Source organism: Silurus aristotelis (genome assembly GCF_946808225.1).
Source record: "Silurus aristotelis genome assembly, chromosome: 17".
Taxonomy (NCBI): Eukaryota; Metazoa; Chordata; class Actinopteri; order Siluriformes; family Siluridae; genus Silurus; species Silurus aristotelis.
The window spans coordinates 5,972,313-6,000,081 of NC_139590.1; the positions used below are offsets into that span (position 1 = coordinate 5,972,313).

The 27,769-nt window shown below is 38.3% G+C and overlaps 1 protein-coding gene across 1 annotated transcript in view; it reads right to left on the reverse strand.

Annotated features, from left to right (window-relative positions):
* Positions 1-1,580: 1,580 nt before the first annotated feature.
* Positions 1,581-27,769, reverse strand: part of plcd3a (phospholipase C, delta 3a) — a 34,680-nt gene continuing 8,491 nt past the window's right edge. The window contains exons 2-15 of the mRNA XM_083567271.1: positions 23,761-23,928; positions 15,458-15,686; positions 13,484-13,613; positions 12,920-13,145; positions 12,421-12,622; positions 12,047-12,191; positions 11,733-11,885; positions 8,783-8,926; positions 7,213-7,369; positions 6,922-7,038; positions 6,619-6,797; positions 6,161-6,296; positions 4,992-5,141; positions 1,581-4,018 (exon numbers count right to left, since the gene is read on the reverse strand). Coding sequence (XP_083423397.1) covers positions 3,888-4,018; positions 4,992-5,141; positions 6,161-6,296; positions 6,619-6,797; positions 6,922-7,038; positions 7,213-7,369; positions 8,783-8,926; positions 11,733-11,885; positions 12,047-12,191; positions 12,421-12,622; positions 12,920-13,145; positions 13,484-13,613; positions 15,458-15,686; positions 23,761-23,928 — 2,267 coding nt within the window. The 3' untranslated portion in view covers positions 1,581-3,887. The remainder of the gene's footprint in view (positions 4,019-4,991; positions 5,142-6,160; positions 6,297-6,618; positions 6,798-6,921; positions 7,039-7,212; positions 7,370-8,782; positions 8,927-11,732; positions 11,886-12,046; positions 12,192-12,420; positions 12,623-12,919; positions 13,146-13,483; positions 13,614-15,457; positions 15,687-23,760; positions 23,929-27,769) is intronic.

A 27,769-nucleotide genomic window follows, 5' to 3' on the forward strand; every position in this document is an offset into this window, starting at 1 on the left:
ATACACTGTGTTTTCTGTCACCTTTCTACCAGATTTAACTTTTTTAGCAATTTGAGCTACAGGAGCTCGTCTGTTGGATCGGAACACATGAGTCAGCCTTCGCTCCCCACGTGCACATGGAGCCTCGGCCGCCTATGTGCCTGCCGCTGTTTCACCAGTGCTCCTTCCTTGGACCACTTTGATAGATACTAAGCACTGCAGACCGGGAAACATCCAACAAGAGCTTTGGAGATGCTTTGACCCAGTCGTCATAATATTTCACAAATCCTTACGCTTGCCCATTTTTCCTGCTTCTAACACCTCAACTTTAAGAACAACATGTTCACTTGCTGCCTAATACACTGCCCGTCCAAAAAAAAGTCACCACCTAGATTTAACTAAGCAAATAGTTAAGAGCCTCCAATTGGATAATTACTGCATGGGTGATTATGTTTTAGCTGGCAACTAATTATTTAACCCTAACCGATGCAGTGAATAGCTTCTTATTTCTTAAACAACCATGTCAGAAGACACATCCTGTGGTCGTGGTAAAGATGTTAATCTGTTTCAGAATGGTCAAATTATTGGCATTCTTAAAGCAAAGAAAACATCAAGGAGATTTGCTGAAATGACTGAAGATTCAAGGAGAAAAACATCAAGGAGATTTGCTGAATGAATTGGGTTAAAAACTGTCCAACGCATTATTAAAAATGTACAATGTAAAGGGAACTCAAGGGATTTGGACTAAACAGCTGTGTAGCAGCTAATCGGAAAAAAAGGGTTAAATTTGCTAGGGAGCATAAAGATTAGACTCTGGAACAATGGAAGAACGTCATGTGGTCTGATGAGTCCGGATTTACCTTTCCAGATTGATGGGTGCATCAGGGATAAACTGATAAGTGATTTTTTCTTTCCTGATGGCACAGGCATATTCCAAAATGACAACTCCAGGATTCATCAGGTTCAAATTGTGAAAGAGTGGTTTAGGGAGCATGAGACATCATTTTCACACATGGATTGGCCACCACTGATTCCAGACCTTAACCCCATTGAGAATCTTTGAGATGTGCTGGAGAAGACTGAGCACCAGTCCGACTCTCCCATCATTGATACAAGATCTTGGGGAAAAATTGCTGCAACTCTGGATAATAAATGTTGCAACATGGCAGAAGCTTATCGAAACGATACTACGGCGAATGCGTGCCGTAATCAAAGCTAAAGGCGGTCCAAAGAAATATTAGAATGTGTGACTAACAGGTGCAGTGATGAAGAGATAATCATTTTAATTCATCATGTTATTCACTTCACCGCTCATAATTTCATGTCATAATGTTATGCCTGATTGGTGTATATGCACTTGACCTTTATTGATGTGGAATCAAACAATCAAAGCTGAAAAAAGTCAGCCTTATTAATATATTATAATAAAATACAGTTATTTTTGGTTGAACTTCTCTTTTATGCCATTTCAGTTGTGAGAACCAGCTCCCAATGTCACCTTGAAGAGCTGAGACAACTAATTGATGATTGAATAATACCCAATTTTCAATAACCTCATATCAGATTATGACACACTCGACAAAATCTCAGAAACGCCAACATTAGGTTATCAAATGTCAGTTTATAAAATGTCACCATGTGTCTTCGACTACGATCAGTTCAAAAGATTACAAACTTGAAAGCATTTGCTTGCAGAAAATCTTACACCGACCGACATGTGATTAGCGAATTAGATATATAAAGCCCCTACATCATGAGTGGAGCTTTACACAGTCTACACAAAAAAGTCAATGTGAAGCATCTGGGTACATGTAAAAACAGTATATTTCATGTTCACAAAAACATAAAAAGTACAGACTTTATAAAACATGTTACACAACACTTATTAGAAATAAAAAGTGGATGGCTGTGTATCACACATTTTAAGTCTTAGTATGCTTTAGTACATTGAATTACACTTTGACATTGCAGTAGTCCATGTTTCACTTTGCTTGTTCTCTGGTGAGTTTCACTCCTATGGGTGTCCACTGTATAGAAAAACAACCTGACCTAATTCTATTAACAATAGCTCTCATACCTGCACCATGATCTGCCTTCTAGTCGTAGGTGGCAACATTTTCTGTATTATTCTTAATTCAGCTATTTGAATTTCCTTCTGCCCATCCGGATTGTCTGGTATTGCGTCATTGTCACGGTTTGATCCGTAACAATTTTTCCTATCATGGAAAATGAGCTCTAAGTGAAAATGTCAGTATCATTTTTATAATTTCCTTTATATATATAAAAGTCACTTTAATAAGAAAAGTGAACCGTGCTCAAGTGATTACCTTCCGATTACCTTCCTCTCACTTCAGAAATGCCTTCAGCCCTTTCCCTTATGCACAGGACCAGTGGTGGATGAAGTACAAAACACCATGTTCTTGAGGTAAAGTAGAAATACACTCTGTAAAATATTTCTCCAGTAAAAGTGCTCTCTTTAAACTTAAGTAAAAGTACAAAAGTATTTGCCTTCGAATGTACTTAAGTATTCAAATACTATGATTTATTATGGCTATAATCTTCCTATTATAATAGTTTAACATCGCAAGACTCTTTATATAATCAACTCCGTTTATGTGAAAAGACTGTGGCGAGTTCAAGTCAGGAGATTCTTCCATCATTTTTGTGGTGATGAAAAGATACACCAAGCGCCTACACTGCGTGCGCTCTACACTGATTGGTGGCTTGCTGTGTGTTTGACCAGTTACGTTTTCATGCTCATAAAATAAAAAGAAACGACGATTTTGCAAAATGTAGTTGAGTAAAAAGTAAAAATTTGACTTTGAAATGTAGTGAAGTTCTCACCAAATAGAAATACTTCAGTAAAGAGCAGATACGTGGAAAAAGATACTTAAATACGGTAATGAAATACATTTACTTTGTTACTGTCCACCACTATACAGGACATACAGTATGTTATAAGGCTGGTTTTGACTTAAGTACATGCGATTGCAGTTCACATGTCGGTACAGTATAATCTTTACAAACAGTATAATCTACATTTTGACACCACATTAGTGGCAAAATTCACAGTTTTGTTGTTTTAAGACACATAGACGAAGCTTTAATCCTCGGTAAGGCTAAGCAGAGATGTCGTTTATACATGATCAATCTCTAAGCGATATTTTAACGTAAAACCTGCCATCTAATGAATAATTTAGAGCACTTAAAAATTCTGCAACAATAAACAAGTCCGTATACTCTCATGGTCTTGATTTGTGTAACATCCTCAAACTCATCATACATTTTGTTATCTATCTTGCTTCACTAGATTAGATTCTGCTGTGGGTTTTAAATTGCAACCTGTTAAACTTCATATAATAAAACTACTGTGGCAATTCTGCTCATTCTTACCATCATCTTTACTTAATTAACAGCCTTTTTAAGACATTCCCAGAACATTTTCTTTCCACATGCTAGCTCAGTCTTTAGCCTGGCAGCATTTGACCTAATAATCCTATAATCCATGTGTTTAAAACCTTACAGATTACTATAGAATGGCAAGTACGTTAAGTACATTAGGCACCTAATGAATGTAAAAAAAATAGATGTTAAATTACAAAAAAAACCCACTTCATTAAACATTGGAAGCACTGCCTCTATCTTAGTAATATGTTTATTACAGCCTGCTCTAGTCTACAGCTTGTCTGGAAGCCTTGGCTATGGAGACACCATGTTTACGCTGAGCAACACTCTCAAAAAACACAGACTCTGTGGGATTGTGTTTGGACGGTATATGGCGCATGCGTGCCATCAGCGTGGTTTTTCAGGAGGGAGTTCGGGAGCCAGACTTCTCCTGCTTCTCTCAATCCACCTCGGCAGGACGTCTTCAGAATCTAGGATCACTACGGATCAGGGTCTGGAGGGTGTCAGACGTTCCCCGTGCGCTCGGACACAGTTTTGATGGGCTTTCCTCTGCGTGTAATCTTCACGTGGATGAAGAGAGTCGCTGGAGAGAGGTTAGAGCCATCTGCTTTTAGCAAATGAACATGACGGTAACCTGGAGTAGAAGGACACACAAACACAACATATACTAGGGCTGTGCATCTCATAACTGAGGCCCGATGCGATTCGACGATACATTAAAGATACATATGAAGCAGCTACTGATGCACTGCGATACGATTTACCTCGATTACCATGCACTGCGATCCAATAATAAAAAAAAAAAAAAGATTTTACAAAAACCTTTGTAAACACCCCGGGCCATTTAAAGAGGTTTATATCGATGCTTCTGCTAGAGACGATGTATGCGGATGATGCAGTTGTGGCTGCAGTGAAAGGAGACGTGCTGAATTGTGTTCATTGGGTTTCTCGCATTAGTAATGGCATTCGATCTCACTGTATGAGATTCCTGTCTGTGATGCAGCCCTCTGTTCTTCTCTATAATATCGATGCTTTCTATTGTCGTGGTGTCATAATGATGGTATTAGGAGATTGATTGGTTCAGGTAGAACATCACTTAAGGCCTGGGTGTGACATGCATGGACTTCCACTGCAGTCTCTTTACAGAAAACTCTGCCTTGTGATTTGCTTTGGAATCACTTCTATTATTGTTTCTTCTAAACTGTAAAATCCTTAAATAAATGAATTATGCTTACTATGAAAATATTTGTTTAAGAAACCAGGTTCTGTATGTTAAAGGTGAAGTTTGTTGCTTTCGAATATCTATCCTAATGTCTAATAATCATCAAAATGTAAAGTCATCTCAGAAAAACTGTGCTTCAAGAAACTGACTTGCATCAGATCTGGCTATTTTATTCAAATGAGCCTTCGGTCTACTTTTTTTTTTCTGGCCAAGAAATAAGCCAGGACTAAAGCTCGACAAAGCCACTCACTGATCTGCCTAAACTCAACTTATGAACATTACATATTTTCAAGTAAGTAAATTATATGTTAAAAGGGTGTTGAATGACACAAGCTGCTTCTTTTTACCTTCAAAACAAACAAAAGAACCCCCCACTGGTACACACCTGTGCGTAGACTGGTAAAGGGTAAGGTGAACTGGCCAACAAAGTCATTCTTGCTCGTGTGGTCATGATCCTCCACCACAAACCTCACCAGTGCTAGGTCAGGAACCTGCAGCTGGAAGCTCAGCGTGCAATCCCAGCGTGGATTAAAACCTGCGGTGACAAAACCCATGTTGTTTATTGTGTTAATCCTCAGGGTCATTAGGGAACATGAAGAAAATCTGATGGTATGAGGAATCAGTGCTTGCTTAGTAAATACACCATGAAGGTTTGATGGACATTCAAAGGTGGCAGAGCAGATGTCTGGAATATGATACTAAAGCCCTGAGATTTGGTGTCACTGCCAAGTCACTGGTGAACAGCCTTCATCTAAGGATCACCGGGTGACATGAGCAACAGATGTATAGTTGTGTGAATGCATCAGCATATTATAATATGTAACTGTATATTGAACATGTAAAGAGGTGATTTGGAGACATTTTTGTGGTTTTTGGTGTGGATTTATTTTGCTGCCATTGACCTTTTTAACTGTAAAAAAAAAAAAAAAAATCCATAAGCCCCCTTTATATTAAATAGAAACAATCCCTAAATATGCACAATAATATTTGGAATATTCATTGAGAACAATTCTTTATTGCGAATTTTACTAAAATTGAACATTATTTATGTTTTTTTTTGTTTTTAAATATTAATGTTTGGTTTAAAGACAGCCCACAGTTAATGGGACCTGTCAAATATGCTAATATATATTTTATATAATATTTTATATCATATTAGAGATATGCTGCATGGACCTTAATGGTTTGAGTACCACTACTACAGATATTTGTGTCAAAAAAAAAAATATATAAAAATGTTTAGCCAATGATATTGGAGTCAATCAAACAAATACAACTGTCTTCATTAAACACATGCTCTCGGACATCTTAGTCTCAAACTCTTGAATGCTAGTGCAAATAAACATTCTTCCTGTCCTCACCAGCTGGACTTTGGTTTTCCACATCTGTAAATTTTTCCTTCCGATTTTCAGACCCGTAGTGCCAACCAGAGTCCAGACATTTTTCCTTTGAGCAGATATTTCACTGAAGCTGCCAAAACACTATTACCCAGCCTTCAAAATTCAAACAAATTTCGACTCAGCATATAGACCATTTGGACCACTTGGGGCGTACCATTATTGTTGATGCGAGGAGTTTTGGAACGGGCCTTATCAATAGACACTCCATGGATCTCCACCCAAACTTGAGGGTCCACGATGGAGTTGGGCTTGTCTGTGTTAATCTTGGGTAACTGCTGGGCAGAAATCACCTGCAAGCCATAAAACATAGTGGACAACCTTATAAACCTCATGAAAGCAAGCAGTGGGAGCATGATAAAGCAAGGACCTGATGATTATAAAAAAGTAAGTAAAATAAAAGCACTTAAGAATATAGAAATAGATTGACAGATATAGTGGGTGATATGACAAGATATTTAACATACATATTTAACATTTATATATAAATATCAATAAGTTCACTATAATTGCATTGTCAAATGTAAAAACGGTGTCTATTTTAACTTGTATGCAGACCGCAATATTAATACATTGTGTTTCATAATGTATATTTACTGTCGAAATATTCAATACCCGTATAGTAAGTTGAGTGGGAATGTGTCCAGGGCCTCCTCCTGTGTTCTCTGGGTTGAAGTTGGAGTTTGGCTGGCACAGGAAGTCCGGTTTCAGCACGTAGCCACATAGCCCGTTGGGCAGAAATCGACCTCTGTTCAGATCCATTTGCTCCCCTGGTGTCTGGAAGTTCAGGGCCACTGGAGAGGCGCGAGAATAAAAACATACATCATGCAAATGAATGATTCTTCCTCTGTAGTCTAGCAAATGGAATATCTAATGGTTTCAGGGAAATGTTTTAGAAATATGTGCAGTGAGTCTTACCCATATGACATCCTGCATTCCACATGTCCTGTGGGTCGTAGTTAGAGGACTGCAGCCTCTGGCCCGATGGATAGATCCGAGTCAGCTGTCTACTGTTGTGTCTCACAAAAAGCTTTCCTATAAAAAAGTACACACAAGCACATTTCTATAAGCAAACCTTTTTTTCCCCCTCACAGATATTTCCAGCATATAATTTTATAGCACATATAAATATATATAAATATCTCATTTCATAATATAATAAGTTTTTGGTTATTATTGGGGCATATTTTTGTGCTCTATGCGTCTCACCGGAGTCTTTGATGAGCTTGAGTGCTTCATTCTCAGAGAAAGAGGACATCTCACTCGGGGGTTTCTGATTGGCTGCATCGAATCCAGAAAACGGAATACTACAGCAATACACCACCAAATCAGACAGCTCGGGACTTATTTTCGAAGTGCATACAGGCTAAAGGATGAAACAAAATACATACATTTATACTCTTTTTCAATGATATATGAGATGGATGAAGGGACAATGTCCAACTCTTCTATGCATTAAGCCTGGAAATTATTAAATTACCCAGATAGGCATGCTTCACATACAGAGATCTAGAGATACTTTATTACAAAGTAATTTCTGAAATGTCTGAAATTTAATGCTCATTAATTATAACTCCCTTCTGACCTTCTCTATACTTCTCCATCAACATTCTCAAAGCAATGTGTCTGTGGTGCTCTTCCTCAGCATGAAACCATACTGTTGCTCACAGATGGTCACCTCTTCTCTCAGCCTGGCTTCCACTACTCTTTCCCATAACTTCATGGTGTGACTGATCAAATTAATTCCCCTGTAGTTACTGCAGGTCTGCACATCTAGCCTCTTCCTTTTAAATCGGTACCAGCACACTCCTTCTCCATTCCTCAGGCATGCTCTCACCTTCCAAAATCCAGTTGAACAACCTGGTTAAAAACTCCACTGCCTATGGTATGTCATCTGGTCCAACCGACTTTCCACTCTTCATCTTCTTAATGGCTGTTCTCACTTCCTCCTTACTAATCCTATTCATTTCCTGCTTCTCCATCCTTTATTGCTCTAACTTGTAGCACATCCTTCCCAGCTCGGTCCCTCTGCCTGGCCAATCGGTATAAAGGGTTCCTGCACTAATGCTAGAAAATTATTTACCTGGTTTCTACATTTAATTTGCAAAAGACCTTAGAAATATGTTTTACCATTTAAGTAAAAAAAACAAAAACAAAAAAAACCATGCAGAATGAGTGGTTTCTCAGAAAAAGAAATAATTGTAAATTACAAATATCTTGAATATAGAAATTTTCTTACTAATATTATGACAATATGATGTATCATATACAAGATTCCTCTGCCTGGTTCTAAATCTCTTGACTCATCCTAAGCTTGAAATGTTATTTTGCTCATAAATTCAAAACTATTTAATAAACCAAATAGAACAAGAAATGTCTAGACATGAATTTGAATCATATATGAATTGCTCAAATAGGTTTGACTATTTACATGATTTATATTATTTATATTTATATATTTGACTTGCCCGGGTTCGATCCCCGGTCAGGGAACCAACCCCAGCCACTCTTAGTGCCGGTCCCAAGCCCGGATAAATTGGGGAGGGTTGCGTTAGGAAGGGCATCCAGCATAAAAACATGTGCCAAATCAAACATGTGGATGATCCGCTGTGGCGACCCCTAATGGGAGAAGCCGAAAGAAAGTTTATTTGACTTGCTACTATTTGATTTTAATTGCAGTAAAGGTACAGATATGTAGGAGCCTCCATTCACAAGCGCATCCATAAACTACTGAGCTTTCAGACCAATGTGCCTATTTTATCACAAGTGATCGACTTACCTTCCCAGGGTCTTTCTTGCTGGGGGTCTTGTTGCTACCCCCGATCTCCTCATCTGAGCTGGATGAGAAACTGGCGAAACTGTTCATCTTTTCCATCTGGCTAGTCATCTTCTTTGACTTCACCAGGATCCGGCCTTTTAGTTCCTGAAAATACAAAAGGGTAAATTTTAGGGGTGACAATTATTTCAAAATGAATAGAAATTTACCAGAAATGATTTGACTGGTTTGGACCAATTGAGGAACAGTAAATGACATTCAAGCTTTGGAAACATTAACAAAAGCCTCTTCCCAGGTAGAGCAACAACAGGTAAAATACTCTCTGATGTCGACTGCAACATCAAGTGACAATAAAAGCTAATAGATAATTCAAGAAAACTGAAAAGAACGCTTAGACTACACTTTCATTTTCTAGTTCTTTCAGTTGCTCCCATTAGGGATCACCACAACGGATTATCCGTTTCCAAATCACTCTGTCCTCTACATATGCCTCTTTCCACATCTTCCCTCACCACATCCACAAACCTCTCTGTGGCCTTTCACCAAATCCACAAACCTCTCCGTGGCAGCTCCATCCTCAGCATTCTTCTACCGATATACCCCATGTCCCTCCTTTTCACATGACCAAACCATCTCAATCATGCTTAGACTAGACACTGATTGCATTTAAAAGTGATAAAAAGCGATTTCACACATGCACAGTACAAATGGTGTTTCCAATACTCGATCCGCACTGGACACACCATTTGTACTGCACATGTGTGAAATCGCTGTCACTTCCTGTCATCGCCAATGTTTTTATGGCAGTGAAGTAAAACATATCTTTTGAAAATTAAATATTAAATGTAAAACACACACACACCGATATACACATCTATATGGGTGTAACGAATGTAAACCATTAAATTTTTTTCCATTTCCTTTTTAATTTAATAATTTTAATTTGTGCCAATTTATTCAATTACTCAATTTAATCAATATAATAGGTTTATTGCATTAACTACATTTCTATAAATATATAATGCAATAAACTACATTTATATATATATATATATATATATATATATATATATATATATATATATATATATATATATATATATATATATACACACACACACACACACACGCACACACACGCACACACACGCACACACACGCACACACACACACACACACACACACACACACACACACACACACACACATATATATAGATGTTCACTTATGTTGAAAATAATCGACGCCGTTAGTAAAAAATGACAGTTTTATGTTTTGCATTTCTTTCCCCTAACTATACCGAAATTGAACCGAAACGTGACTTAAAAACTGAGGTAAGTACCAAATCGTGAATTCTGTGTACCGTTAGACCCCTAGTGTTAAACCACACCTCTGTCAAATTACGAATGATCAGAAGGTGTTAATTAACTTCGCAAGGCAACCCACCGGTATAATTTCAATGCCTTATGCCTAATAAGATATCATCCTTTCTATTGCAAATTCAGAGGGACTTGTATCGTGCACAATCCCTTCATTTACAACTAGAAATAAGTATATCACACATCACCATGCACCCAGAAACACATTTTATTCCATTGATAATATATTTATAGTATATTTTCCAGATGTTATTATGTAGACCAGGGGTCTCCAAACTACGGCCCACGAGGTCCTCTCATCCGGCCCGTGGAGACCTTTTTGTCTACGGAAAAAAATTATGGAAATTTACGTGTATCCTGCCAAGATCAGCTGCCGCTTACGTGGACGTTATGTTTTTACCGAATTAAAATAGAGGCGCGCAGTAGTGCGTTACCGTAATTTCCGGACTATTAAGCGCACTAAAATATAAGCCGCACCCACTGAATTTTACAAAGATTTGTATTTTGAACATAAATACGCCGCACCTGTCTATAAGCCGCAGGTGTCTACACTGAAACTAATAAACTTTACACAGGCTTTAACGAAAGACAGTGTCTGTTACACGGCTTGTATCTAAACAGTAGCCTACCAAGAAAGTCATTGTTCACTGTCTTCCTCCTTCCTTTCACAACTATTTCTCTCGGGAGTTTTTCTTTTGGCATCGTCGTGCGTTTAAAAATCACCATCGGTGAAGCTTTTCTCCCGATGCCGTGCAGCTCAGAACACAGGTCAAGTGTGTTTTTTCATGCCTGGTTGTTTTCAGTGTGACGAATGAATCTCCTTTCCTGTTGACAGTCCGAGTGAGCGGCAGGTCAAACGTCAGAGGAACATCATCCATATTTATGATGTGGTGCGGCCCGATTCAGTGCGAACGCATCTGATTTAATATAAAGAGTTTCATTGGTTCACCTGAACCCGTTCGGCAATTTCATTGGTCCAATCATCCTTTCACAAAAATGAAATACGTGAAGAACAGTTTGAGAACAAACTTGTCCAATGATAATCTGAGGTCACTGTTGATGTTAGGGACATCAAATCTAAAGCCAGAAATGTCTGCTATTCTGGCATCCAGGAAACAAATTCACCATTCCCACTAATACAGGTGTTCATGTGTAGTGTATTAATGTGTTATTAAATAATAACTGAATAAAATAATATTACATAAATAATTAAAAACAACATCCATGTTTTGATTCTTTTTTATTTGGACCTCGAGTGTGTAGTCGGCCCCTGAACTGCTGTTTGATAGTTAATGCGGCCCTCGGGCTGAAAAGTTTGGAGACCCCTGACGTAGACAATACAGTTCTTTGCTTTAGGAGAAAATAGTTACTACGATTACATTTAAAGTGTAAATATGGGATGTGGGAGACACGTGTTTTAGGCATATTCTGCATAGCATTGTATCTGCGTGCAACATTTCAATATTAACTCTTACTGTGGGCACTAAAGATTTAACGCAGCCTTCTGTGCAGCTATAAACAAAACGAGAGAGAGGAAGAGAGCAATATGGAAAGAGAAAGAAGGAGAGTGTAACCTCTGGTGATGGCAGATGATTGAGTGGCTTGTCGCTGAGTGGTTTGGTGAGTAGAGCTAATCCGAGGATAGAGCGCAGGTGCTGAGCCATGACGGCCTGCTGCTCCACAGAGCAATGATTCTCCAGAGACAAGATCAGTGGATATTGAGAAACCTAGTCAGAGAAAGAAATAGAGAGAGAGACAGAGAGAGAGAGAGAGAGAGAGAGAGAGAGAGAGAGAGAGAGAGAGAGAGAGAGAGAGAGAGAGATTTACTCTAAGTCATCATTTTGCTTTGACTCTTGCAGCCACGTGAAACTGTAAATGCTCATCTCACCTTAAAGGAATACTGAGCAATCGTTTCAATGACCTCCTTAAAAGATACTTTAGAGGTCAGTGTGTGTCCATGGTAGATCACAGGCTCCCCTTTATCCCCATCCCAGCAGTCCAATTCCACACAACGGCAGCCCTGATTTAAAGCCCTGAGAGCAATTAAGCCCACACAAACACACACACACACACACACACACACACACACACACACACACACACACACACACACACACACACACAAACACACACACAAACACATTTCTTAATCTACAGCATTGAAATTTTTCATTGTGTGATGTCCACTGTACTGTATTCCATGTACTGTATGCTTTTCATTTGTCTTCAATGTTCACATTGACGTGTTGTGTTTGTGTGTACCTGATGTAAGGCTCAGTGCTGCTCTCTCCGGTCACCTGGTCTTTCGTGAGGTAGGTGTTGTGAGAAGATGAGATGTAATAATGGGACAGTGGCCCTCTCATGTCCTGATACACACGCGTGTGATCGGGGTTAAACAGGTCGTTTTCATTTGACAGCATGTACATGGTGAAGCCGTTCTGAGTCATGAACTGGTTCTTCTGGGCTGAACAACACACAAGAGAATTATTAACAACATCACACCCTACAGCCTACTGTTTCCTGCATAGCATGTAGTCATAGCCTGTTTATTACATTACTACAGATGTTTCTCCAGCTCATTTAATCACAATGCTTTCATAACAGAATTGTACCTGGTTTGCCCGATCTCTCTCTCTCTCTCTCTCTCTCTCTCTCTCTCTCTCTCTCTCTATATATATATATATATATATATATATATATATATATATATATATATATATATATATATATATATATATATATATATATATCATCTACATACCCCAGTCATTGAACTCGTATGTTTGGATGAGTTTCTGTGCATGGCCCAGCGTGGCTCCTTCACCCTGATCCCCCAGGAAGTCCCTTAGCTCCAGTGTGGAGAGCACACAGCCATTACTGGAGTAATGGCGAAACACAGCGTCCAGCTCAGGCCTTCGCATGAGCTCCCGACAAAATTCCTCAATCTCCACAGGGTCCAAGCGGTTATCATGGGAGCGGTCACACTTCTACACAACACAAGAAAGCTTTAGAACCTGCACATTAATATATAAAAAAGAAATTACCAAAATCTAATTTTGAACAATTGGAATCAGCATCAGAATTTGACACGTACACACACACATACACACTGTCTCATGCTGAACAGTGATTTGGAGTCTCTCGAAATTGAAAGCAGATTCAAGACAAATATTGCAGGAAAAAAAAAACATCAAACACTATTTTCAGTAATAACTGCAGCCATCGGAAACCAGCTGTACACACATGTAGACACACACACACACACACACACACACACACACACACACACACACACACACACACACACACACACACACAGACAAACCTTAAAGAGTGTGCGAGCATATTGCTCATTCAGGTCTATGTTGAGCATCTGGAGCAAGTGCTGGACCTCGTCATAACTCATCTTTCCATCCTGGTTCAGATCCGCTCGTCTCAGATAGCTTCGGATCCAAGTGGCAAAAGGTTAAGGATATACAGTAAGAACACACACCGGACCAATTTCTGCTTATAAATCTACACTGTTACACATTTTAGTTAAGTATGCTTCTACAGTGCAGTGCCTTTTTTTCAATGCATTAATGTGGTACAAATATAAATGAAATAAATCTATAAGGTTAAAAATGCTTGCTGGCAATCGTAAACATGTATCTTCAGCTTCCTGTAAAAGAAACTGCAACTGCAGGGAGAATATCAGGAGTGTTTGCACCCCTCTAGTCAGAAAACCCTCTACGCTATAAGGCCACTTTGACTAGACATGAATGAAAGTAATAGGTGTTTCAGCTGGAGGAAGTGCTCTCTATAGATTTAGATATAATATGTAAATTTAATATAACTGTCTTATATATTAGGCACAAAAGTGAGTACATACCTCATATTTCAGCTACAATTTTATTATATGTTCTCAAGGGACAATACTATAGTAATGAAACATGGATTCCAACTGTGACATTCTGAAGCAGAACATGATCCCTCCCTTCAGAAACTGGACCGAAAGGCAGTTTTTTAAAATGATAATGAGCCCAAACACATCACCAAGATGACAACTTCCTTGATGATGAAGCTGAAGGTGAACGTGAGTGAGTGGCCAAGTGTCTCCAGACCTGAACCCTAATGAGCACCTGTGGGGGATCCTCAAGCAGAAGGTGGAGAAGCGCCATGTGTTTAACATCCAGTAGCTCTGTGATGTTATTATGAAGTGTAAAAGGATCCCAGCAACAACCTTAGCAGCTCTGGTGAATTCCATGCCCAGAAGGATTAAGGGAGTGCTGGATAACAATGGTGCTCACACAAAATATTGACACTTTGGACACTGTTGTGGCATGTTAACTTAGGGTGTGCTCACTTTTGTTGCCAGTTATTTAGACAATAACGGTTGTATGTTGAGTTTCAAAGGACAGTAAATCTGTACTGCTACACAAGCTGCACATTGACTAAAATATATCCAAGTTTTGTTACTAGTGTATTGTCCCTTGAGAACATAATGAAATGATTGCTGAAATGTGAGGGGTGTACTCACTTTTGTGAGATACTGTACATTCTATATGCATAGAAATGAGTTTTCTGGGTGTAACGTGTTTATATTTATGGCATTTTGTAGACACACTTATCCATAGAAACTTACAACAAAGCAATTGAGGGTTAAGGGCCATTCTTAAGGGCCCAGCAGTGGCAGCTTAGTGGGGCTGGGATTTGAACTCATGACCAGCTGAACAAAAGTGCCTGAGCTAACACCTGTTTATATAACAATGAAAAGAAACCTTAATGCATGTTTCCTTAACACTGGTTAACATTACAACAATGTTTGAAGCAAAAAAAACTACTGTGTAACATTTGAGAACTTTGCAGGAATGTTATTTTTAAAACATATATAACCTAACATTAGTAGAACCTGTCACATAGGTAAATAAACACTATAATTGTAAATATATTGGCCAGGAATATAAAAGGCGCAATTATTGTGGCTCAGGAAATTTCTGGAGCGGAATGTTTTATAACTGGCTACATCAACTGTTGCTAAACCACAGCTTCATTACACTCTAACGCATTTCACTTAACATGTGGCACGTATTCGTGTTTATCTGACTGCAAAATCAGTGGAAAGAACAAGATCTGGACTTTCGCCTTGCTGTTGCATTAAAAGCAATCGCACAAATCGATCTGCCTGATTGCAACACTGGTTACGAACACATGAAAAACAGACAAACCAGGAAATCTGTGACCTGACACTCCAACAATCAACACCCACTTGGTTTACAAATGCAAACAGCTACAAAGTGAAAGCAAAGCTGAAGGATATTGATCCAGCTTCTCCTTCTGGCTCATGTTGGAGACACGGTCTTTGAGAGTTCGGATACCCCGAACCCACCATTGTGCCTCCTCGCGTGATGAGCAGCACAGGTCCAGACTCTTTCTCGCGCCACGAAACACCAGTGTGAAACACTGAGAATCGGGAACCGAATCGGCGAGCCGGCGCAGGCACTCGGACTGGCAGCCCTCCCGCACGCACTCCACCTCCGTCACACAGACTGAAATACAGAGAATGAAAAAAAATGAAAAGACAAAATTGAGACATATATCAGGCATATTTTACTAATTGCTTTTTCATTAACTGTAGTTAACATAAGCACATATTTAGGTAGATATATTTACTTTTAGATGTACTGTAGCTCATGTTTGTCACACTAAAACACTTAAGTAGCCAAAGTTGTCAATTGTAAGTAGCTAAGCGGTTACATAAGCCAGATAACTGACCAGTTTAATAATGAGATCCTGTGGCACTTGAATCACTGAACATCATGACAGAGGCAGAGTAATGACTTTAGGGTGCAAACTGTATGTGTGTGTATTTATGTGTGCCTCCTCATGGGTCATGCCCCACCTCTCACCAGATCTGTTCAGCAGCTGAGTTTCAGTTTTCATCGCACTGCTGACTGCACAAATCTGTTCCACAATCAGTTCAGAGAGTCTTGATGTTCCCCATGAATTCAGTTCATTCTTAATGTAGCTGCTCTGCAGTCAGTGGTAGTAGGGATTTTTGTTGTGATGTTTTCTAACAATGAACTCCTTTAACTGTTGACCCTACAGAAAAAAACCATTACGCCCACTTAGACAAAGACACACACACACACATGATTATTTGCCTTTGATCTGAAGGTCTGAAAAGTGTAGCGTGTATAGTTTTCAGACATGCTACTTCAGACACTAGTTCCATAGATACCCCGTATACTTTTGATCGAAATATCACACACGAGATGGTATCAAAAAGCTTTGAGACTAGCTCTGTTTACAAGAAAGTCTGTTATTTATCTACGTCTACACACTAGCACCTTCAAAATAGTCGCTTTGTACAGTGCCATGCGTGTTCCTGCCACTTCTGGAATGTTTCCTGGACGTCTTTTTTCCGAATAGTGTCAAGCGATTCCTGCTGGTCCGCAGGAGCCAACTCTGGCGAGTAGTGTGGATGCAAAAGTGAGCACGTGTTGTTTATGGCGAGAAGCTTGCGGTTTAGGAGAGCTCATGACAGGGTGCATTGTCCTGATAAGCACCAGTTGCACAGCTCTTGATGTACACAGGATGATGTATTTTGGTACACTGAGTTATGTAGGTCGGCGCTCCCTGGGACTGTGCGTACAGCCTTGTGCTGCCATCTGTTGGCATGTTACAAAACTAGTCCCTAGTGAAAATAAAACCCAGTAATTAATTGGACCTTTTGTCTGTTTGCTATTTCTTCCTTCTCTAAGCTCTCCCTCCACAGACAGCTTGCCCATTGAGGCTGTTTGTCTAAACACACGCCATAATAATAGCATACAGTGGATGGTACCAGATAAAGAAAAATGCAGTAAATAATGTTGCCAAAGCATTTAGTAACAGGAAATGAAATCTCCAAAACATTTTATTCGTTCATGTATGCTTGTTGTTTCATATTAAAGCGCCTGTCAATGAAGAATCCAGTCAGACTCGTCATACTGATACGTGTCTAATAACCTGCTTTAAAAATGCTTTTTAATGATTTTAACCCACCATCATACTATAAAAAGATTATGTACTCCGAAAGATTGAGGGTGGCAAAAAATAAACTAATTCCTGGCATATGTATGGGTTTTGTTTTTAGTCACTGTGTCAATGCCACTGGAAATGACGTCTGTAAATAATGCACTGATGCACGAAAGTAGAGACCACATATGTCTTTCCACAAAAAAATGGCACACATACATGCACTCATACACACACACACACACACACACATACACACACACACACACACACACACACACACAAAACTGCAATTTTAGATTCTAGAATACTAAAATAACCGATAGCTACAGCAATGATTCCAATTTAACCCAAGGTGTTGAAAAGGGGTTATGAGCTCAGAACTCTCAAGATCTTCCAATCCAAACCATGTAAAGCATATCTTTAGGAATTTGGATTTGTGCACAGGGGTCTTGTCATGCTGGACCAGATTTAGAGGGAACAATCTGATGCTACCTTTTCCAAAGACTTTCAATACAACTACCTCCAGCATTGTGGAAACAGTTTGGGGAAGAATTTAGCGAGAGAGGAATGAACGATTGTGCCAGCTACCAGATTTATGACAAGTAATATATAAATAAATATAGTTGTGCAGAAAAATGTTTTTAGTTTTCCTTTCATGTTAATGATTCAGGAGGTATGCAGGAATGTACGCACTCTTTTTTTGGAATGTGCGAGCAACTCTACATTCATATTAGGCACTATTGGTGTACTGAGATATTATATCTAGTTAGGGATGTACCCCAATTAGGAAGATACAATTATACACTATATTGCCAAAAGTATTGGGTCACCTGACCTTACCTGCTATATGTGGTTCTTTTCCAAACTGTTACCAAAATCGGAACCCCAAACCTGTTCCAGCATGGCAATGCCCTTGTGCACAAAGTGAGCTCCTTGAAGATCTGGTTTACATGCTTTGGAGAGGAAGATCTTGATCGGCCTGCTATAGAGCTCATCCCTACTGAACATCTTAGGATAAATGTGAACGCTGACTGCACCCCAGGCCTCTTTACTTCACCTACATCAGTACCTGCCTTTTGTAACACCCTTGTGGCTGATAAGCACAAATATCCATAAGCACACTCCAAAATGTGGTGGAACATCTTCCCAGAAGAGTGGAGGCAATTATAAGAGCAAACTGGGACTAAATGTGGAATGCAAAGCTCAAAAGTCACATACCATTCTGATGACCAGGTGACCAAATACTTTTGGCAATATAGTGTATCTCTATATCAATACATCACACAATAAGGCTTTCAAGTTCATTAACCAAAAACTACACACTACACACACTAAAGACATTTTAAAGGTCATTAAATGAACTCCTTCAGGGATTGCTCTGTTTGGATTCAAATATTTCAGTTCAGAACCAACCCAGTAAAAACTGACTTGGGCGGGCGCAGTTTTAGAATGTTGCAAAAGAGGCCCAGTGGTTTTAAATCCATCATGAATGATATGCCAGAGGATTAATAATAGATAGCAGGAAACCAGGTGCATGTTATAAAACTATATCTAAATATCATTGTGCTCCGCTTTATCTGTTGCATCTGCTGGTTTGGCCTGCTGTTAAATATCCCTTATGTCTCCTTATAAGTAAGAGAAAACCTGGTGGACGGAATTAGTGAGTATCTGCCACGTTACATTCGCTAGCTAAATTTCACCAAAGAAGGTAAACATAGCTAACTGCCCGGACCTAGCTAAACAAAAACCAGACCATAATATAATGCTTACCATTTATTTAAAACATTTACTAATGACGAGGATTAAATGACAAGCTGAACAAGTTTCATAACACTGTTGTAGATTAGCCAGCTAAATGACTGCTCGCTAAGTCCTTTCTCTGACTGATGTAATGTGAAACATGTCAGTCATGTTTTCAGTAATCACAACATAAAGTTTCCTGCAAACCTCGCCTACCTACACTACTATTAACGCCCCAAGGAACACAATGTCACGGAAGTATTAAAAGCCTGCTCATCATAAATCATGTGTGTGTGTGTGACATTCAAGTTTACTTTAAATGATCAAGCAAGCTAGCAAATTGTGGAAGGCAGAAAATTTGATTTAATAGTTTCCTGGACATTAAAAAATCAATAATAAGTGTACATACATGATTTCTTCATGTTTATAATCACGTTTTGTTATTGGACATATCAGCTCCTTTGCTTGCAGTGCAAAGTGAGAAACAGTGTGTCAAACAGTTTTGAGGATTCTTGTCAGATCTGGTTTTCCTTATGCTGAGTCAACATCAACTTGACTGGCATGAAATGAATACTGGGCACCACCAAAATAGTGTTTACGACGTGTTATAACTACCTGACCTCGAACTGTCTCTTATTTTAAACAAATTCTCGAAGGTGCCACATAAACTTAATAGATTAAAATTAGAACTGGAAAGGCACATGACCCCCATTGTTCTATCCTGAGTGTGCTAAGTGACGCAGATGTGTGTTGGGTTGCTAAGAACTGGCAAACGGGGTGCATTAAAGTATTAAAAGAATGAGTGTCTGAGAGAACATGTGTATGAGATAGCTGTAAATATAGTGTTACCCTTTAAATTCAAACCTTCGCTTGTTTCTGTGTGTGAGAAAAAGAGAAAGAGAGAGACAGTGACAGAAAATTGGCAAAAAAAACAAAAGTGCCTGGGCTAGTTTGTCTATGATCTGTGGTTTTATTTGCTTTACTTCGTTCCAAACCACAAACTGTTCACAAAAGTTTGTTTCCACTGTAGTATGGTGCACATATGAAAGCTGTGGGTGAGAAGGTCTGATCTGTGCCATAGCATTCCTGTGCAAAACTGAGGCAGCCTTGGCAGAAGGTATTCGAGTTTTTCCACTCTCGAACGAGATTAGAGGCAGAACTCAATACGAGCAACTGCCTGAGTAAACAGTCAGAGAAAAACAGGCACAAGAGAGCTAACAATAGTTTACAATGACTAGGTAAAAAGCAAACCTGAACTTTTGACAATACCTTATATATAAAGGCTCAAAACTCTGAGTACAACTGAAGCAAGATTGGATTATGTCAGTAGTTTGTGGTAATGCATCGTCATGGCACCTGCCTATAGTGGAGACTCAACCAAAGACTACGCCTCTATTACTTTTTTATTTTTTCATTATTTTTTTATTTTGTGGTCTCAAGCATTTTATAACACTATATTCTACCAGCCATATTTGTTTTTTTACCAGCAAGATGTTGTTTTTTAATGCGAAAATTATTCAGAAATATATACACACAAACACCAGCTGAAGTTCTGTGACGTAAACAAAAGAATAAGCATCCAAATTACAACATAATCGTTCGGTTGGAGCAAAACTGCTTTACGGCATGTTGTTCAGTGGAGCCTCATCTTTCCTAATAAACCGGGATTTGCAGCGGTGGATGTGTTTGTGACTCGTTATTACAATAATAATGTAAGTAGTGCATTTTTTTATGCATGTTGTTGTGTACTGCTTACACAAATTCAGCAAAAAACATTCGTTATAAGTTTTCCATTGATCTGAAATTGCTGCTTGAGGCTTAGAGCTTTAGAATGATGTATAGTTAGTAATGGTTACTCTTCTCCCTTTTTATTTAATCTATTGCTTAACAATAACACCTGAGAACACTGGGATATCGGTTGTGCTGGCACAACCCTGACGACTAAGATGTTAAGCAGCTTTTGTATTGTTAAGGGTGTCTGGTTTATCCACTAGGAATCATCTCTATAAACCACCAATAATGCATGCATCTGTGTTGCTACAGTAGCTTTAGCGTCTTTGTCTTTAGTGTCAATGTTAATTCGCTGAAAAATTATAACGGTTGTCTTGAAGACGATGACATAGAAATGTGGAAATGACAAATCGGTGTAGATAAAATACAATTCAAGTACAATTTAGTCAAGGATTTCTGTCTACCGTGTAATCCATGTTCTCCATAGGGTTTAGGCGATCCCATGAAATATTATACCTCAAAGTTTAGAGAGTACAGCACAATAACTGATCTAATGAATAACATTGGCATTAGCCTAGTGTTCGCTAGTTTTCTAGAATCTTTTGCATAGGTTTAGTACAATAATTAACCCAATATTAGCTAGTTTTTAGTTGACATTGGTTTCAGGTTCACATAACAAAACAGCTAATTTTGGCTAGTTTTCATGCAATATTGGTCAATATTAGTTAATTTCCTAATTGCACTGGCCATAGGTTTGGAAAGAAAAATATTATTAGCTCATTTTCACAGCTTTATAAATAGCTAATCGTTTTAATTGACAGAATTGTTAGCTATGTTATCTATACCTGTGAAACATGGCTGTTGGTTTACACAATACATCATGCTAATATTTTTCAGCTTGCTAGCATTTGGTTTAATTTATGACAAAATATTATTACTGATGTAACATTAGCATAGCCAAACTTTTCCAGCTACTAAAGTTAAAGCTAATGTTAGACAAAATCTAATTATGTGCCAAATCTGTTAGCTATTTAACCAATTAATATACTAAGGTCAGGTTTTTATTTTTATGTTTTACAGCACAAGACCATCAGTAAATGAAACAGCGATGGTCAAAGCAGGCATTCGAAACAAATCTTGATTTTAAAAAATCTAATTAGGATTCAGAAACTCTGAAGACAAAGCTGTGTAAGATGTGTTCAAGTATACTTACATTTGTGGCATTTGGCAGACAACCTTATTCAGAGCAACTTACATTTATTTCATTCATACAATGAAGCAGCTATGGGGTTAAAGAACTTGCCAAGAAGCCCAAGAGCAGTTTAGTGTAGCTGGGATCTGAACTCATGTCCACAAGGATCTAAAGTCCAATGCCTCAAACAGTTAGCTACCACCTTCCTAGTTTGTCCTCGTTACTAGCATAAAAAGAGGTATTACAACAGTGAAATATTGTCTTTTCTCAATACACAATTATTTTTGAATAACACAACATTGCTTCATGAATCACTGTGTGTACATGACATTCACCAAATACATGACTTCATCTTTTTAGGGTCATTTACAGCTCTTCAAAGTAAATAAGAGGAACTCGCTAATGTTTTCAACTTATACAAAAGCCTTTATTTACTACACAAAACTCAAACAGGATTCAACACTCTTGGAAACGAACCCAGCGTCAGAACGTCTATCAGGCTATACCAAAATGGAACAAACCTTCGAGCCAACAGATGGTGCGATGGACAGTAAATAATCATCATTACTTGCAGGCAGATTTAAAGATGAAATCATATTTTCCGTGTTTGCAAATACGTCGAGGCTCCCGCGTAGTGGAGGACTGGACAGATCTGAAGTGATTAAGATTCATGTGTAGTTACAGCGCCAAATTTGATTAATATCAATAAAACACTATTGAATTTCACATCATGTTATTCCTCTTACAGTTGGGGAAATAATTATTTGATCCCCTGCTGATTTTACCCCCTTACAAAGAAATTTTTATGGTAGGTTTATTTTAACAGAGAGAGACAGATCCTCCTTGTCCCCTCATACATACTTTCAACAAAGTGAATCCAGGAAGCAAATTTTAAACACAAAGTCATAGCTAGATGGTAAATGATGTAAATATCCTATGTGGCATTTTGTTCTCAGTTAGTTTACTCCCACTTTCAGAACTCAAACGAGTTTGTATGTAAAACAGAAACTAATCCAGCTAAACACAACTTGCAGGCATTAAGTCAGATGTTTACGTTCTGATTGGTGCTGGTGAGTCTGCTACATCTGATAAAGAGACAGTTTTCAGCTTCCTTAATGTAGGAATGTAAATTCCATCCTGCAGCACTGGAATGTTGCTTGTTCTCGAAAACATAACAAGTCATTCTGAAAAAATTGAACAACATCTTTTTAAGTGTGACATACCAGACTCTACCTGTTCTATTGATATTTCTACAGAGTCTAAATCCAGAATACATTATTATACTTATGTTGGTTGCACTTACTATTAATGACGATTTAGTGACCTGGGACAGTTGCTTATAATCAATTTATTAATTAATCCCCCTTTTCTGAAGATGTATAAAACAATAAGAATGCTTAACAATCCTTATCTCTCTCTCCCTGTCACCTCTCTACTCTCCTTCCCTCTCGTTAAACAGACTTTTGAGGTACCAGTGATCCTGTCTCTTTCTTTTCTTTGGATCTGCCTGATTTATCCTGATGCCCTACCTCTGCATGAAGTTCTCTTTAAATAGAGACCGCTCTGTGCAGCTGTGGATGGTTCCACATCAACTGCCTAAAGATTCATAAAGTTACTGAGAAACTCAAGAACTTTGGCGGATGGATTTGGACTTTAATTAATATTATATTAATTAATATTTAATTAATAACGAATGGACATTCAGTGACACCCAGATGAGGATGAGTTCCCTTTTGAGTCTGGTGCCTCTCAAAGTTTCTTCCTCGTGCCATCTTATACATTCTTTTATTACCGTTTTATCTCTGTAATCTCCACTTTAATCATTAAAAGTTTGAGCTTTTCAATTCAAAGTGAAATTTTGTAGTAAATTATATAGGTATACGATGTGTGTGTGTGTGTGTGTGTGTGTGTGTGTGTGTGTGTGTGTGTAAAACACTCACAGGTCTGACGTCTCTTGGCTTTGTGTGAGGTTTTGCTGGACTCACACCACACCGTGACACAGTCCTCCAGCAGCCTAAAGCCCCGGTGTTTCTGCCAGCGTGGTGAACGTACTTTAACCATCCTCGTGCCTTGCAGCATCATACGCACATTCTCATCGTCCAACAGGCCTGTGGTCAGACCACACACACACACACACACACACACACACACACACACACACACACACACTATTACCACAGTATTAACAGTTAGGTTTCAGCATAAAAAAAGGAAAAAGAACAGACACACTCAGGCATCGTTAGTAGGTCAGTGGTCAGTATGTTGTCACATGACTGACATATGGTTATTTCAAAATATTTGCTTCTATGTATTTCAAATACCATAATGACTGTAGTAGACTTAAATACTAGAATATGGTAAATGATATGACTCCAGTCTTCTAAGAGTCTACAAGAGAGAGAAAATAACATTTAGTCAGGGTGTGTGTGCTGGTGAGACAGACTATAATTATATTTGCAGGAGGGCAAAAAAAAAAAATATAGCATTACTGTTTGTCAAAGGATAAAGGGTATTGGTGTGTGCTGTTGTATGTTGAAAAGCTGTCACATTAGTGTTGTGGTAAATCTATTGCAGAGTTTGCTTTTCAGTAAGGGAAGATAAGAAACAGAACTGGCCCTGGCAGGTTAAGTGGAACTTCCATTAGTTTCTTGGAGGCAGATGATGTGTGATTGATAGATTGGATACGGTGATTCCTTTCACAGAGAATTTTCCTTTAAACTGCGGCACAGAACTCAACAACACGGCAACCGCAGAGAGCAACCCAATGTCCAAACGTTTTCGACCTATTTTAACCTACTCAATCCAAATCTCAAAGGTGTTTTCTTCATTGTTTGGTCTATCAGATGTCCTGCTACTCAAACCATAATTTCCATCAAGTCTTTGGGCATTTTTGGGTTTTTTTTGCTGGAAAGACCTATAAGTGGAAATTAAATTTTCTCTTAACTGTGGTAAGATTTTAGATTAATGCACTTGTGTGACTTGGTTAATGGGTTTGTTTTGGAAGAAAAACTTCGGAAGAAAATATTTCAGACCTTTTGTTTTAATAGAATTTTAAAATATTGCTCAATTTGAATGCATTTTCAATTGGTCTAGTTTGCATTGATTTATTATAATTAGTGTGGAAAACATGGAAAATATAGTGCACTATTAATGTGATTGAAAGTACTGAATTCTGGATACCTTTGAATTTTTAGGATTGTATGTTGCAATAGTGGGAGAAGTATTTAAATGCAGCCACAGAAATATGTTAGATTTTTAACATGCCTGAACTTAAATGAATTCTCTGAGACTTTTAGGATGCGATCTACAATGCCCTTGGTGACTTTTCTGATCAGGAAAGAAGCACACAGCTTATAAAGTGGCACATACGTTCTTCTTCGGTATAATGAAGAAAACAGACAAATATACAGTATATACACTGGTCAAAACCTGAGCTAAAACCATTCCTTACTTGGTAATGAGGCACGGTAACCAGAGATGTTTTTTTTTGCACAGACAAAAACATTCTGTATAGCTTACGTACTCGTATGTATAGACATTGCACAGACACCATAGGACTATGTGTTAAGAGAACTAGTGTGAGGCATTTTTAATACTACCAAAATGGCTGACAACCAAGAATTCTGCTTCACCACAGGGGCAAATTAGGATAAATAAAGGTTTAGATGGAACATTTTTGGGTTGAAAATTGACATCATATATCATATCAGTTTACTGTAAAATGTCAGTGATACAGCTGATGTCATTCCTCTCTGCAGACTGCCGATTGCTTAAATACATAATTATAGACACCTCCTGGACTCCAGGACATGACACAGAACATTTCCTGGACCCCTCACAGCATTTATTGGCATCTCCTCCCACTCTATTAGACTGCTAGCCTCATTTTACTCATCCTTGCTCAGCAGTGGTGTAGGTTTCCTTTCAAATTTGGAGGGATATTTTTAACCAGTTAAGTCTACACATAAAAAATGTCCCCGTAATTTAATATACATATAAGACTACATCAAACCGAGACCACTTTTTAATGGAAGAGTACTGTAGATACTACGATCAGAACTACTTAGAATTATATTAAAGCATCATGGTAGTAAATAAAACAATACATTTAAATATTATTACAACACCAAGGCACTAGATTCAGCTTAATAGGCCAATGATTAGCCAAATCCCATGAGGGAAGTTAGCACATATGGTAATTCCAACGGCTGTCTGTACCGCCACAAAGAAGGGTTTTACAACAGAATTTCTTCATTTTTTTGTAACCAGACCATGAAAACTACAGTCCACTGATCACATGATTACGGATTTATTTCAAAAACATTATTGAATTATTTTTTCTTTTTGAAAATAATAGGTTTTGCAGCCAAACAGCTTTCCATTCCTGACTCAACAGAACACTCATTAGGTCTGATGAACCCTACATATATTAATGATATAATCATTATGTGGGTTGTTATTTCTACCACTGTAACAAAAGCAGAATCATGAACCCCCTGGCTATGCTTTACCGATCCCTAACCACTTTGACAACAACAGCCTTAAGCTATAACATTTATTGAAAATAATTCAGAAAGCAAACTAGATTTTCAAGATGTTCGAACTGTCAAAGAAATCAAGAAAAAAGGGGAAATGAAGCAGTAAAACACCCTAAAAAACCGTCTCCACCAGAGGGACAATAGTTAAAGGCCATTCCATATGCAATGGAAGGAAATGTAGACAAATCCTTGCTTAGCATCTGGCGGATTCATCTGGCACCAGAGTGAAAGCACAATGGTCTTGCAGAGAAGAAGATTTTCAGTAGAAAGCAGAAACTATTTTCACTCCAATAAAGGCCTTCAGGTTTGGTGGAAAACCAGTGGCAGAAAGTCTCAGTGTGAGATTTTTGGTTCACAAAGGTATAAAAAAAAATAAAAATAAAACCTGGAAATAATTAAATCCTGTTGTTATGATGTCGGATTTGTGTGACGCACAGTTAAACTATGTTATTATGTGGTTTAAAGCCCAGTTTCAGCACAATAATGTTTCCCAAAACATACTGTATAGAATTAGCCACTTCAGACCACTGCCATTAACATAACAGATGCTTGAAATCATTTATAAAGCAAAAGCAGCCAAATAAACCGAATGATGCCCTGATTTAATATTGGCTGTTACTGTCAGAATCCTGAATACTATGAATGGTCAGTGGAAAAGTACTCAAGTACTCATAATTGACTAAATGTTTGAGTCACTTGAATCTATTATAGCAATTAACACATACATAATCAAATACATAAAATAAATCCCATCAGCAAAACAGTAATGCTTTCAAAATTTGATTATAACAATGTGGCATCGAAAGGTTTCGAGACTAACGGTGCGAACATGTGCTGTCCTGACCACGTGCGTTACCACGTTTGCTCATAGACAGCAAGTTAGAACGAAGAGCAAATCTTTCACAGAGACGTTTCACATGAAATACGTTTGACATACAGCAATGCTGCAATGAGTCGTTCAAACATCACTGGAAGACGACGAGAGATCAGGAAGACCTTCAATGAGCTCATCCCCTGAAAATGTCGAAGTCATTCGGCAACTTGTGCATGATGATCGTCGGAGAACAATCCACATGATTTCACTTCTGCACCCACCCTACTCACCAGATTTGGTTCCTGCAGACTTTACCCTCTGCCCGAAAATTAAGATCCGGTTCAAAGGTCACCGTTTTTACACCCCTGCGGAGATTCATCACAAATCGCAGAAAACATCTTTCTTGTAAACAGAGCCAATTTCCAAACTTTGAAACACCACCTCGTTAGGTTTAAAGAAAGCCAGGGGTTTTCATGAAAATGTGAAAATCCTGCTACATAAAAATCCCTTCCTTATTAAGATTTTAACCCTCAGTGATTAGTTGCAGCTGAGTGTCTGTGTGTAATTGTAATAGTCTGTCTTTTTTGTCCCGTATTC